This window comes from Rhipicephalus sanguineus, chromosome 4 (assembly GCF_013339695.2).
Source record: "Rhipicephalus sanguineus isolate Rsan-2018 chromosome 4, BIME_Rsan_1.4, whole genome shotgun sequence".
In the NCBI taxonomy this organism is placed as follows: domain Eukaryota; kingdom Metazoa; phylum Arthropoda; class Arachnida; order Ixodida; family Ixodidae; genus Rhipicephalus; species Rhipicephalus sanguineus.
Genome location: NC_051179.1, coordinates 10,148,656 through 10,162,847, shown reverse-complemented (window position 1 = coordinate 10,162,847; position 14,192 = coordinate 10,148,656). Strand labels below are relative to the sequence as shown.

General features: G+C 49.5%; 1 protein-coding gene across 1 annotated transcript in view; it reads left to right on the top strand.

The window, feature by feature from the left end:
• Positions 1 to 4,350: 4,350 nt before the first annotated feature.
• Positions 4,351 to 14,192, top strand: part of LOC119389360 (basement membrane-specific heparan sulfate proteoglycan core protein-like) — a gene marked incomplete in the record, with an annotated part of 213,331 nt that continues 203,489 nt past the window's right edge. Inside the window, 1 exon segment of the mRNA XM_049414410.1 lies at positions 4,351 to 4,698. Within this exon segment, the coding sequence (XP_049270367.1) occupies positions 4,362 to 4,698 (337 nt within the window).

Here is a 14,192-nt window from a genome sequence, read left to right as displayed (position 1 = left end):
TCGTTCGCATGACGAAGGTGCGCCTCTCTTGCGCTGTCACCCTAGCAAGCTTCAGCTGGTAGCGCTGAAGTCGCCGTTCCAAGCAACGAACGTGTGCTTCCAATTTTTGAAGCTGCGAGGAACTGCATATAGCTCCGTCTGTTTGGCATGCCACCTCTACGTTTTTGGTGACCTCGGAGCCTGTATAAAAGAAAACTGCGAACGTTGCACTCCTCGAACTCCTGTTTTACGGGCATGCAACGAGTAAGTGTGCGTCAAGGCGGTCAATACGCTCACCTTCATTAGCTGCGTTATTCTCCGCAACAGCTGTGTCAGAGGGGCTCGTGCCGGTGCAGCCTCAACGGTCTCCACATCTGGTGACAGTTCCCGACGACGCTTAGAACGCGTTTGCTGTCTAGGCAGGCGAGCTCTCGACGTTTTCGCACTTGACAAATACGCCGGGAGGCCATCGCGAATCCTCGGCACAGCGTCCGGCAGCAGTTTCGGAACGTCGCGCGGCGACGTCACGACAGCACCTCCGATTATCCACTGGTCCACGCGAACGCTGTCACTCTTACAAAAGTACTTTTCACAAACGCGTACATGTGGGGAACCGAATGAGAAACCGCCAGTTTCTTGTCGCAGTATCGCGCGCTTCCACTTTTCCCGCCGTTCGGTGTCTCGAGGAAGCGAGAACATCGGCACTTTTTCGTCGTTTCCCTTGTATCCGGATCGACATCCGAGTACGCAGCAGGTACGCGGCATCCTTCCCGACCTTCAGGCACAACACACTAGCCACATGAAAAAACATACGGCCGAAAAGGACGCGCTAACACGCCACAATATTTCGCAGTGACACCAGCAGCCACCTCTGCTGCCGTCGGCGCGATGCCAGATGGATGCTATGAGCGTCCCCTTTAAAACGGGGCGGTGGCATGTCTGCCACCAGGCTCGAAGAAGAAAAAAAAAAAAAGCTTTTTCGTTTTATGTTGGCCTAATACCTTATCTACATTGATTAAATCTATGTTATACCAAAAAATATAAATTCACGGTCCATCTCTCTGCCTCTTATGGCAGAATGACTTTATTTTTCCCCCATTTATTTTTGTTCTTTATCTCTAGTTTTCTGCCACCAATACTCTAACCGTCTCTTACTTATTTCTATCGCGGACGTGCGCAGCTTTCCATTGTTGTCCCTAAAACCCAAGGCTTCATGTAGACTCGTGCCCACACGTATAGCTGGGTGAATATCGCCACATTCAATCAGTACATGTTCCATCGTTTCCTTAGTTCCCCCGCAGCATGTACATTGTTCTTCTTCGTTATTGAATCTCGCTTTATAACTACGCGTTCTAAGGCAGCCCGACCTTGCTTCAAACAGTAAAGCGCTTCCCCTTGAATTATCAGAAAACCTTTCCCTCCTTATTTCGTTTTTTCCCTTTCGGTAGTTACTCAGAGCCGGCTTCTTTTCCATCGCTGCCATCCAATAAGTCCTCTCCGCCTCTCTGACCTTCCGCTTAATGCTCCTTGTTGCCATATCGCCCGCATTGCTAGCCGTATATTTACTGGTGAGCCTCCTAGTTCTTTTTCTCCACTGCGTGTCAACGCTTTTTCTATACAAATACCTGAAAACCTTCTCTGCCCATCTACTGTTCTTCATTTTCCTCAGCCTCTCTTCGAATGTCATTTTGCTCTGAGCTTCCCTCACTTCAAAGCCTGTCCATCCCATATCACCCTTTACAGCCTCATTTGTCGTCTTCCCGTGAGCGCCCAACGCGAGGCGGCCCACCGTCCTTTGATTTACATCCATTCCTGATTGTACCTCTGACTTCATGCACACTACTGAGTTCTTGTTCACGTGATGCCGAGAACTTTCGACAACGAATCCGTGCGGATGCCTCACGTTCCGCTTCCCACTGTTTGTATGAGCGCAGTGCGCGCAACACCAAGCTTCGCGCATCCGCAAGTACGAACTGCCTGGTAAAGCTGTTGAGCGGCCTAACTAAGGCTCGATCCGGCGCGCCTGTCTGGGAACAGATTAACGTGAAGGTTTGGGCGAGTTGGTACACCATTTCGCAAGGCATTACCAACAGAATGAGTTGGTACACCATTTCGCAAGGCATTACCAACAGAATGGACGCAGCGCCGCCCCGCGGCCTCCGCTTGCATGACACAAAGCTCCCTCATAGTTTGTGGTGTCGTCGTCAAGCACCACCGCGGGTTCGAGCACTGGGAGCTTCATGCAGGCCGCCGCGTCCTCGTTCGTCCCGCGCCCGTGTACCGTTCGAACTGCTGCGCGCGAGAACTAGGCCCATCACCGCGAAGGGACGGCGAGCCGTCGCGTGCAGCGAGGGAGACCCTAGGCCACACTCTCCAAATTAGTGATTTATTACTGGGATTACAAAGAGATCAATAATTCGTTACAACCAATCGCACGTAAGATAGTTACACAGGACACCAATCAGCTAATACAATTGTTACCAAATGTGGCCGCGAATGGCACACCCACAAAACGAACAAAGAAAAAACCAGGTTTGGAGAGCCGACCTACCCTTCGGCCAGCGCTCCCGCGATCTCGCACCCCAGAGCAGAAGAAACAGAAGAAACACTTAAAAGGAACATACGGTGCACGATCGCGAGGCGCTGCCTCGGGACTTCGAGACCTCGGAGGGTAGCGCGCGCCCGCTGAGGCCGGAGCCCCGACAAAACGACGTAACCGCCGGCCGGCGGCGAAGAACAAAGAACAAATGATCGCCGCCGGCCGGAGCGGCCAAAACGCGTACGCACCCTTCGAGGTCCCCAAGTGGTCTCCATCGAACCTGGTCGCGCGCCCGCCGCTTCTAGGCGAGCGCGAGCCAGGTCCAAATCCCACCAAAACTGGACCAATGAGACACCGTGTTTAACCTTCGAGGGCGGGGTGGCAGCAAAGTGACGGCGATTTATGACTAGCTGCCACCCGTCCGGTCGAGAGGAGAGGGACACGAGAATTCTCCAAGGGAAGATGGCGTAGAGCCACTGGCGCGGACGCCTGAATTCCCACAAGTTACGGCGCAGCTTCATGACCAGGAGGATATTGAAGGACTCTGGCCGGCGCATGGTTTATCGTCACGTGAAGTGTTGGCTAGGCACAAGTGATTGCAGCCTTCAGTCGGCTCAGATATGGGCATCGCTTAGAGCTCGGCTACTCCCTAGCTGGCCCCATAATCGTCGCCGCTAGTTCTTGTTCACGTGATGCCGAGAACTTTCGACAACGAATCCGTGCGGATGCCTCACGTTCCGCTTCCCACTGTTTGTATGAGCGCAGTGCGCGCAACACCAAGCTTCGCGCATCCGCAAGTACGAACTGCCTGGTAAAGCTCGATCCGGCGCGCCTGCCTGGGAACAGATTAACGTGAAGGTTTGGGCGAGTTGGTACACCATTTCGCAAGGCATTAATATTTATGGGAGATCTCTATTTTTAATCTCCACCGCTTCAATGATTTCCTTCGTGAGCGGGTCAGAATTTCTGGCCAGCGAACGCGCGCTGTCCAACTGGGCCTTGCACCGCAGCGTGCGCAATGCACGGCGAGGTGTCCAAGTTTTTCAACGCGATACCTGTGCTACAACGCGATACGAAGCAGAGTGGGTCCGTGAACAAACGGGTGTTAAGAACATCGAAATCAAGAAGAAATGGCCATGTATCGCGTAGGCAAGATAGCCGCTGGTCGTTAAGAGACTGGATTCCAAGAGGAGGCAAACGCGCGAGGGGGAGACCGAAAGTTGGGCGGGCAGATGTGAGATTCAGAAGTTCGCGGGTGTAACGTGGCCGCAGCAGGCAGATGACGGGTTTGATTGCATGTAGAACATGCATGGAGACGCCTTTGTCCTGCATCAGGCTGATGACCAGTGCTGTCGTTGATGCACCTTCCTGTCTGGACTACACACTGTTAGGTGCCCATCAATGTATTTATCAGAGAAAGAAATAACTTTTTTGTCGCGTCAGCCGCCCGAATTGATAGGCTGGCTTGATTGGATTGCGTGTTCCCCTCTCCTTTACGCTCCGTCTATCTCTTTCGCCTTCCGTGTCGTTATTTGCGCTACTACGTGAACTGTGCCTGTAGAATGTTTCTTTTTTTCTTTGAAACAGCTTCAAGCACTGGTGCGGCATTGTGGTGCAACACCCGCTTTCCACTTATAAGCCCAGAGTTCGATTTTTCGCGATTTTTACCCATCGCGATTTTTCGCTCACAGCCAACACCGGCATTTCTGCAACGCGGGCTGTTTCACATTATCGCCCTAATAACGTAAACTATCATTGTGCGTTTGGTTGTCGCCCGGATTTTTTTTCTTTTGATGACGTATAGACGAAATATTTCTCTGACGCAGCCGCCGGATCATCGCCCATGTTCCGGAGCTCGGTGCTTATCCTGAACCAACCCTTCGACGGCAACTTGGTGCGCCCGGACAGCGAGGCCTTTAAACAGCTCAGCGCGGAATTTAAGCTGCTGCTTTCTCAATCCGTGGGGCGTTATCTGCGGCCCCCGCACAACATTCCCTCCGTCGAGGTCCTTCGCTTTGCGCCGGCCCCCACGCCTGGTGCGCTGACCGTCACCTGCGACATCAAGCTTCCGCGCGCCGACCCGAGGGACCTGCAGCGCGCCATCCGCTCGGTCCTGGACGGCGGCCGCCTCGGCAGGTTTCAAGTGTCCGGCCAACAGTCCACCTTCACTCAGCTTGGCGGTGAGTCATCGCGCACGCGTTGCTTGGCATGTTGTCACCCTCCGAGCCTTGACCTTCCGCCGCAAACTTTCACGGGATGGTCTTGGTAAAAATATCTCGTGTGAGTCGCGTATTTCATAAAAAAGTCCTTGCTAGTTTGCAACAAATTTGAAGGTACGAAATCAAAAGGTAGTACCGAGCTAATCTAACGCTGACGCACTCATGAGTCGACCCAGGCAGGCTCACTCACTCAGGCCGTAAGTACTAGTCTGAATGAGTCCAGCTGAGGAAAGTTTTTGGCGAGTCTCAGTCGGAGTGAGCCCCAAGAGCAAAATATATTTTAGTCTGAGTGAGCTCCACTGTTCTTTGCCGACCTATGGTGCGGAGTGCATGAATATATATATATATATATATATATATATATATATATATATATATATATATTATGAATGATTGGAATGATCATCGCCATGAAATGGAAAATTTTGAAGCGACATGGCTAGAAGCTTGGTCAAGTTCGTGTGTCAGTCATCAATCGCGTAATCAGGGAGAAAAGAATTTTTTATATAAGTGCTGCATGACAATACGCGATATGAGTGCAAGGTCTGTTGAAAACTGTCTTTTTAAAGTGCGGAACTCTTTAGGGGGCCGGGCTGTCGTAGGCTGTGATCGTATGCTGTCGTCGCAGCTTGGCGTAACGCAGGCAAAGCATAGCGATCCGAGCGCGTGCTCGAGCCAGAGAGAAGTCTTCTTCCTCGTGTTCTTCGAGCGCCATACCCGCCACGGTGGTATAGTGATTATGGTGCTCGACTGCTGACTTGCAGGTCGCGGGATCGAATCCCGGACGCGGCGGCCGCATTTTCGATGGAGGCGAAAAAGCTCGAGGCCCGTGTACTTATAGATCTAGGTGCACGTTAAAGAACCCCAGGTGGTCGAAATTTCCGGAGCCCTCCACTACGGAGTCTCTCATAACCATATGGTGGTTTTGGGACATTGAACCCCAACAATTATTATATTGCTGTATGACATACTGCCGCTAGTAAAAAAAAACACACGCACACAGGCAGACTGGGCAGACTGGCCGCTGCATGAACGTACGAGCCAGGGAACATGACATAAATCTAATTGGAAAGAAAATGAACTTGGTCATCTTCCCGCGCACTGCAAGGTCTGCAAATGCAAACCACGATTTCACGAGGTGACTATCCTAGGTAAAAGCAAGTATCAGACAGCCCGTGAGTTACTAGAAGCCTTTTATATCAGTGAGGTGATGAATGTATAAGTGACACGTCCATACAGCTGCGGTCTTCTGAGATTAGATTGTTTGCGAGGTGGGTAGGTTAGGCAGTGTTGGCTATTCTGCGCATGTGTGTCACATATCGCTATGTTTCATGCCTGAAATAAATCAGTTGGAAGTGCCGCCCATTTGTCGTCCTGTTCGTGTCTCTCTTGTGTGTGTGTTTTTTATTAGCGGCAGTATGTCATACAGCAAGCAATACCAACTAGTCCAAGAAGTTATTCTCCTCAATTATTATATTATTCTTCGAGCGCCTTGATGATGATATTAACGCAGGCAAAAGCACATATATTACAGCCAACTGTAGCGTATTGAGCGCGCGCTCGCGCCATAGAGAAGTCTTCTTCCTCTTGTTTTCCGAGCGCAGGCAAAGCCACGTATAAAAATTGAGACAGGAAGCAAGCGAGAAATAGAGAAACAAAAAGGAAGAAAAATAGAAATAAAATAGAAGTAGAGAAAAAACGCAGGAAAAGCTGGAAGAGAGAAAACCGCAGAGAAACAAGGAAGGTCGCCCAGCTCCGCACTTCCTTCAGGCTTGGCAGCGCGATCGCTGCCTCAACTTTTTCTCCTTGTTTTTCGTGTGCGAAGTGCCTAGTTAGGCGAATATAGGTTTCTTACTCTGCTAGGTTATCGGTGCAACTGAATAATGCAAGTGTATCGGACGAACCACCTGTACTGTGTTAGAGTTTAGTTACAGAAAATCCACGAAAGGGAAACAATGAATCAATTTATAAGTTATTCTTCGAAGATTCCGCTGTCGTTAGCTTCACCGTATTAGGTTTATAAGTAGAAGACACTGGCGTCTATAGCCGTGGTGGGGGGAAGGGGCGGGGGAGGTTGCAACCCCTTCCCCCACAATATTTTTCAATTTTGCATGTGTTTAACACATGCACGAACACATATAAGGTATGCTTGACCCCCCCCCCCCCCTCCCTCCCTTTCGCCAAAAAAAGTTGGTCTAGGCTACTGGTGGCAGAGAAAATGAAGGTCAAAGTATTACTTTCAAATTTAGCGCCGAAATCTCTTCACATGAATGTCGGCATGACGTCATGGATTTCAGTAGGATTTTTTTTTTTCGTATTTTGGCCGAATTTGTTCAACAAAAACTTCCTGAGACTCCGTACGTTCTTTCTCTGGCCCCGTCGGTGGTCACTTCATTTTTACCGAATGAGAGCTATGTAGGCTCTATTCATCATCAGCCTGTCTTTCCTCCTCTGCAGTACGAAAGAATCTCCCCACGATCTCCAACCATCCCTCTCCTGCGCGACCCGATTCCATATTATGCCTGCAGATTACCTTTTGCCGTCCACGGTCGCGCTTCCCGTCTCTTGGTATCCATTCCGACGCTATAACTCGCCATCCGTTACCTAGCTATCCTTCACTGTGCCATTAAACTGTTAATGTTGCATTGTTTATTTCGGTGTGCATTATGGTCTATTTAAATCAAGTTTTCTTTTAGCTGCCTTGATTCTCCCGCCCTTTTTTTACTGCTGTGTCTACCTTTAGGACGTCATGGTTTCGTATGAGCAGTTTCGATAGCTCAGCAAGTTTCATCGTCTCTTGAGGCAGTCACTTCATCTGTTATCGCGTTTTTATTAAGTCTTTTACTGGCTTAAAGGGACACTAAAGATAAATAACAATTTGTCAGAGTGAAAGCTCAATGTATGACGTCTAAAACGGCAATATTATCTACAGCAGTGCCCTACTTACCGAGAAAAGCTAAATGAATGGATGGATGGGTGCTATGAGCGTCCCCTTTATAACGGGGCGGTGACAAGTGTGCCACCAGGCTCGACAAAAAAAAAACCTTTACCCTTCTTTTTCTTAGCGTTGGCCTAGTGTCTTTACTTCAATTAAAACTATTTTACTCCAGAAAAAAAGAAACTTAAGTTTTCAGCTCCGTTCTTTGCCCTTTACGGCAGAATGCATGTCCTTTCTTTTTTCCAATATTATTTTTGTCCTTTCTCTCTAATTTTCTGCCACCAATACTCTAACCGTCTCTTACTTATTTCAATCGCGTTTATGTTCAGCTTTCCATTGTCTCTAAAACCCAAGGAGTCATGTAGGCTCGTGCCCAAACGTACACCTGGGTGGATGTCTCCACATTCAATCAGAACATGCTCCGCCGTTTCCTCATCTTCCCAGCAGCACATGCATTGTTCCTCTTCTTTACTGAATCTCGCTTTATAACTACGCGTTCTAAGGCAGCCCGATCTCGCTTCAAACAGTAAAGTGCTTCCCCTTGAATTATCGTAAATGCCTCCCTCCTTATTTCATTTTTTCCCTTTCGGTAGTTACTCAAAGCCGGTTTTTTTCTGCATAGCTGCCGTCCAGTAAATCCTCTCCGCCTCTCTGACTTTTCGCTTAACGCTCTTTGTTGACATATTGCTTACACTACCAGCCGTATATTTACTAGTGAGCTTCCTAGTTCTTTTTCTGCACTGTGTCCACGCTCTTCCTACACAAGTAACGGAACACCTTCTCTGCCCATTTACTCTCCTTCATATTCCTTAGCCTTTCTTCGAACCTTATTTTGATCTGAGCCTCCCTCGCCTCAAAACCTGCCCATCCCATATCGCCCTTTACAACCTCATTTGTCGTCTTCCCGTGAGCACCCAACGCGAGGCGTACCACAGTCCTTTGATTTATATCCATTCCCGATTGCACCTCTGCCCTCATGCACACCACTGAGTTCCCAAAAGTAAGCCCCGGAACCATTACACCTTTCCATAGACCTCGAAGCACCTCGTACCTATTGTATCCCCACAACGCTGTGTGCTTCATTATGCAAGCATTCCTCTTTCCTTTTGCTGCCGAGGCTTTTTCCTGTACCTCCATGTACCTGTCACCCTCATTTATCCATACTCCGAGGTATTTGTATTCGCTCACCCTCGGTATTTCTTGGCCCTGTATTGACGCCGCCTGATCACAAGGGTCATTGAATACCATCAATCCACATTTTGTTACACTAAATCCTAGTCCTAGAGCTTCCCCTTCCCTTCCGCATATATGCGCCAGCTGCTGTATATCCTCTCGACTGTCAGCAAATAAGACAATATCGTCAGCATAAAATCCTGGAGCTTCTGCTCAGTCATCACGCCGCCTTGTTTGCGTGACAGATTAAAACCAAAGTTGCTACCTTCTAGCGCTTTTTCCATATTCACCATGTACAGCATGAATAACAGCGGGGACACAGGACATCCCTGTCTCAGCCCCTTGCTAATATTAACGTTCTCTTTGCTACTCATTCCTTCCCATTCTATGCAAACTGTATTTTCTCGGTATATCTCCCTCAAAAGCTGTATACAGTCGTCGCCTGTGCCCATTCCTTTCAATATATCCCACAAAATTTCCCGATTAACGTTGTCGTACGCCCCGGTGATGTCTAGAAAAGCCATGTACAAGGGCATTTCTATTTTAGATATTAGATGCGAAGTATCTTAAGGCCGAGCTCAATCCGGTGGTGGTGTGTGCGGCGTGACCACCCTTACTGCGCATGCGCATGCCCTCTCCACACACCTCCTCTCCACTTTCCCTCTCCACTTTCCCCTCTCCACTTTCCTTCTCCACTTTCCTTCTCCACTTTCCCTCTGCCCTTCCCCTCTGCCCTTCCCCTCTCCACTTTCCCTCTGCCTTTCCCCTCTCCACTTTCCCTCTTTCCACTTTCCCTCTCCCATACCCCTCTCCCCTACCCCCTTCCCACTCTTCCTCTGAAACGCGGGCTAGACATGCCGAAATTCTCTCCTGCGCACGCCGCGATGAGCTCGAGCGCATGGCGTCCCCTCCCCTTCTCTCTCCTCTCCTACGCTGCCCCCCTCTCGCCCGCCTGTGCACCGCGTTCCCCCGCTCGCCCTGTGAGAATTAACGGCCAGGCTAGATGGAAGATACGACGCGCGTAGCGTCCCTCTTCGCGTTCCACGACGCGAGGTCGGTAGCATGCCCAACGAACGCAAACGGAACGCGATCGTGCAAGTGCTCCGGCTTCGCATCGCCTCATGGTCCCCTTTAGCGGCCCCGCAGGGGCGTCTGTGCAAGCAGGCGTTTGGTGTGTAGCGACACCACGGACCCGAGCTAACGGGGGGGTTTCGACCCTCTCCCACGCCTAGCCGTGCGTGGCTTTGCCGTGTCCGGGGAAAAGGGGATCCTGGGGGTTGACCCGACGCCGGGTGATTGGACCTTTAAGGCCCCCTGGCAGAGGCAACACACCCCTTTGGCCCCGGCTTCACGCAGACGGCACCCCTGGGCTGACCCACCCAGGGGAAATCGGCAGTCGCCTTTTCCTGTCTCTCTCTCCTCTCAGCTTCGTCTTTCTCTCTCACTTTAAATCTTTCCTGTCTTCTCCTCTTTTCAATTCACTTCCGTTTTTCTAGGCGGCAAGGGTTAACCTTGTGTACTATGTCCAGTCTTGGGCATATATTTGGGTTATAGCTGCAGTGTATAGCTGACGTCTGCAGGTCTTTGAAACCTGCAACGTCCCCTTGTTGGGCTCGCTGAGTGGGCGGCTAGCACCGCTGCGAATAGGAAGACTATTTGATGGCAAACTCTTTTCCCTCTTTACATGATCGCGCTCACAAAAGAGTGCGCACCGAAGTAACCTTGAAGCTCCCACCTCAAATAAATGATGCTTTCCCCGATTTCATGTCGTGCATTGTCAGCAGCCAGAAAGAACAGCCAGAAATCTCTCACCCTTTCTTGTGTCAAGATCCCTCACAGACAAGCTTGGACCTAGTTTCAAAGTAACAAAAATGGCAAGCGGAGACCTGCTTCTTGAAGTGTGTAGTAAAACCCAGCATGACAAACTGAATACCATTCAGACATTCGGCGACGTTCCTGTCACAATCACAAAGCACAAATCCATGAACACTGTCCGCGGCGTAGTGTCCGACGATGACCTGATTGAACTCAGTGAAACTGAACTGCTCGAGGGCTGGAGTGACCACAATGTAATCAATGTCCAAAGAATCAAAATCCGACGTGACGATAAAGAAATACCCACCAAGCACTTGATCCTGACATTTGGCAGCAGTACATTACCAGAGCACATAGAAACAGGCTACATCCGAATGCATGTCAGACCTTACATACCCAATCCCCGGCGCTGCTTTAAGTGCCAGAGGTATGGCCACGGATCTCAAAGCTGCCGTGGGCGGCTCACGTGTGCTAAATGCAGCTCTCATGATCACCCTGCAGATGAATGCAGCAACACACCCCACTGTATCAACTGTGATGGAGGGCACCCTTCCTACTCCCGGGCCTGCCCTGCATGGAAACGCGAGAAAGACATCATATCACTCAGTCAGGGAAAACATTTCTTTCAAAGAAGCGCGGAGACGTTTTTCAATCGTAAGTCACAGGACTTACGCTGATGCTGCACTGAAGGGGGCAGTGCGGCAGCAGCTTCCGGTGGCCGTCCGGACCCCAGACATTGGGGCGACGATGAAGCCACCTGCCCCCACGGCGGGTGTGGCTAGTTCCACCCCGCCACCTAAGAAGGACCAGCAGGCCAGTGGCTCAACGGTCCAAAAGACCTCCCCTTCCGAGGAGAGGCCTAAACCTAATGCCAGACGCGCAGCGCGCGTTCATCCAGCGTCTCTGACGAGACAATGGATACAACACAAGGCCCTTCGGCACTACCGCCGAAGGCCGCCAGAACTCTCTTGAGCGCTTGCCGAGAGGCAAGCTCAAGAGGTGAGCAGAACACGGAACGATTACTTGACCTTGGGTCGGGTCTTCTGCGATGCAGAAGCATTACTCTATGATAGCATAATGGCAGTTCAGGTACTCCATTGGAATGCTCGCGGACTCTTACGCAACCTTGACGACATTAAGGAATTGCTCTCCGAATATAAACCCAAGGTCTTTTGCGTCCAGGAAACCCATTTAAAATCGACGAACAATAACTTTTTAAAACAATACGTTATATACCGAAAGGATCGCGATAGCGGTCTTTCCCGCCGCCGGTGGAGTTGCTATATTAGCAGAAAGCTCGATAGCCAGCCAACATTTGGCGCTCAATACTCCTCTTGAGGCGGTCGCTATTCGAGCCATACTGCTTAACTCCTTAATAACTATATGTTCAATATACATCTCACCTGACTATAGACTCTCAAAAACAGAGCTTGAAGACCCACTAGACCAACTGCCAGAACCTTTTATATTGGTTGGAGATCTAAATGCTCATAATCAGCTTTGGGGCGATCCGCGCTGTGATGCGAGGGGGCGCATAATAGAACAGTACCTGCTATCATCGGGTGCATGTTTGCTTAACAAGGGACAACCTACATTTTATAGCGCGGCACATAAGACATACTCATCAATCGACCTCTCGATCTCCTCTCCTTCGCTCATGCCGTATCTAGAGTGGAAGGTGATCAATAATCCCTATAATAGTGATCACTTCCCGGTGGCCTTGCAAGCTACTGGTAAGCAGGAGGGCCCTACATTTCCTAAACGATGGAAGCTGTCTAAAGCGAACTGGGGAACTATTCTATGCGCTATCATCGCTGCTATATAGCACTATAGAACACCTTGATGTTGAGGGTATGGCAGCGTTCATAACAAAATACATCATATCTGCCGCAAATGAATCGATTCCCAAAGGGCCGGGCAGAAGGGCCAATGCTAAGCCATGGTGGAATGAGGAATGCGAAAAGGCAAAAAAGGATCAGAACAAAGCATGGGGCATGCTGTCTCGCTATCCTACAGCTGAAAACTTAATAGAGTTCAAGCATTGTAAAGCAAATGGAAGGCGCATCCGACGTATAGCAAAGAGGGAGAGTTGGATGAAATACCTCTCCTCAATTAATTCCTACGCAGACTCGAGAAAAGTCTATCACAGGGCTAGGATACTCAAGGCGCAACCCGCTAGCCCTCTTCCATTAGTAAGCAGTCTTGGAACCACACTTGAAAGTCAGGCTGACCGGCTAGGAGAGCACTTCCAGCACATATCGAGCTCGGAGCACTACTCAAGGGCATTTCTGAGCCATAAGACAACGGTGGAGTCTTGCCATTTCCGCCCACAGAAACCCACTGAGGGAGGGTACAACAGCCCCCATTACTATGCACGAGCTTAATGTTGCACTTAAGAGCTCTGGAAACTCAGCACCGGGGGCAGATCAAATCACATACGAGATGATCAGGCGATTACCCAGAGAAACACTGGAATGCTTACTTGGCCTATATAACAAAATCTTGTCCACAGGGCACATGCCGTATTCATGGAAGGAGGCCATAATAATCCCCATCCTGAAGCAAGGCAAGGATGCATCGGATGTAAGAAATTACAGGCCTATTGCCCTAACTAGCTGTTTATGCAAGTTGTCCGAAAAAATCATAAACCGCCGTCTAATGTATTTTCTGGAATTTAATGGAATCCTAGATCCGCACCAAGCCGGCTTTCGCGTAAGCAGGTGTACGACAGATAACTTAGTACTGCTAGAATCGTATATTAGGGAAGCATTTGTGCACAAGCAGTATTGCCTCTCTGTTTTCTTTGACCTTGAAAAAGCATACGATACAGCCTGGCGCTATGGAATACTAAGGGACTTTGACAGCTACGGCATATGTGGCAACCTATACAACGTCATACACAGCTACCTGACTGACAGGAAATTTCGAGTACGGGTCGGTACAGCACTCTCCAAAACATACATACAAGAAAACGGAGTCCCGCAAGGGGGAGTTCTCAGCTGCACCCTTTTTATAGTAAAGATGAACTCTCTACGCACTGCTCTCCCACCGACGATATCCTACTCTGTTTACGTAGATGATATCCAAGTAAGCTTTCGGTCGTGTAACTTGTCCATTTGCGAACAGCAAATTCAGCTGGGCGTGAACCATGTCTCGAAATGGGCAAATGAGAATGGTTTCGCAGTTAATGTTGACAAAACTGTTTGTGTCTTGTTTAATAAATCCAGATCTGTTCAGCCGGCCCCTTGTATCAAAATCAATGGCTCACCCATATGTGTTAAGAATGAACATAAGTTTCTTGGGCTAATTTTTGATGTTCGTATGTCTTTCATTCCTCACATCAAGGCACTGAAGTTGAAATGCCTGAAAACGATGAACTTGCTCAAAATGCTTTCGCACCCATCATGGGGAACTGACACTAAATGTCTGTTATCGCTGTTTAACAGTCTTGTTAAAAGCCGACTAAACTATGGCTGCGTAGTGTACCAATCAGCCTCAAAAACGGCACTCAAGATGCTGGATCCGGTGT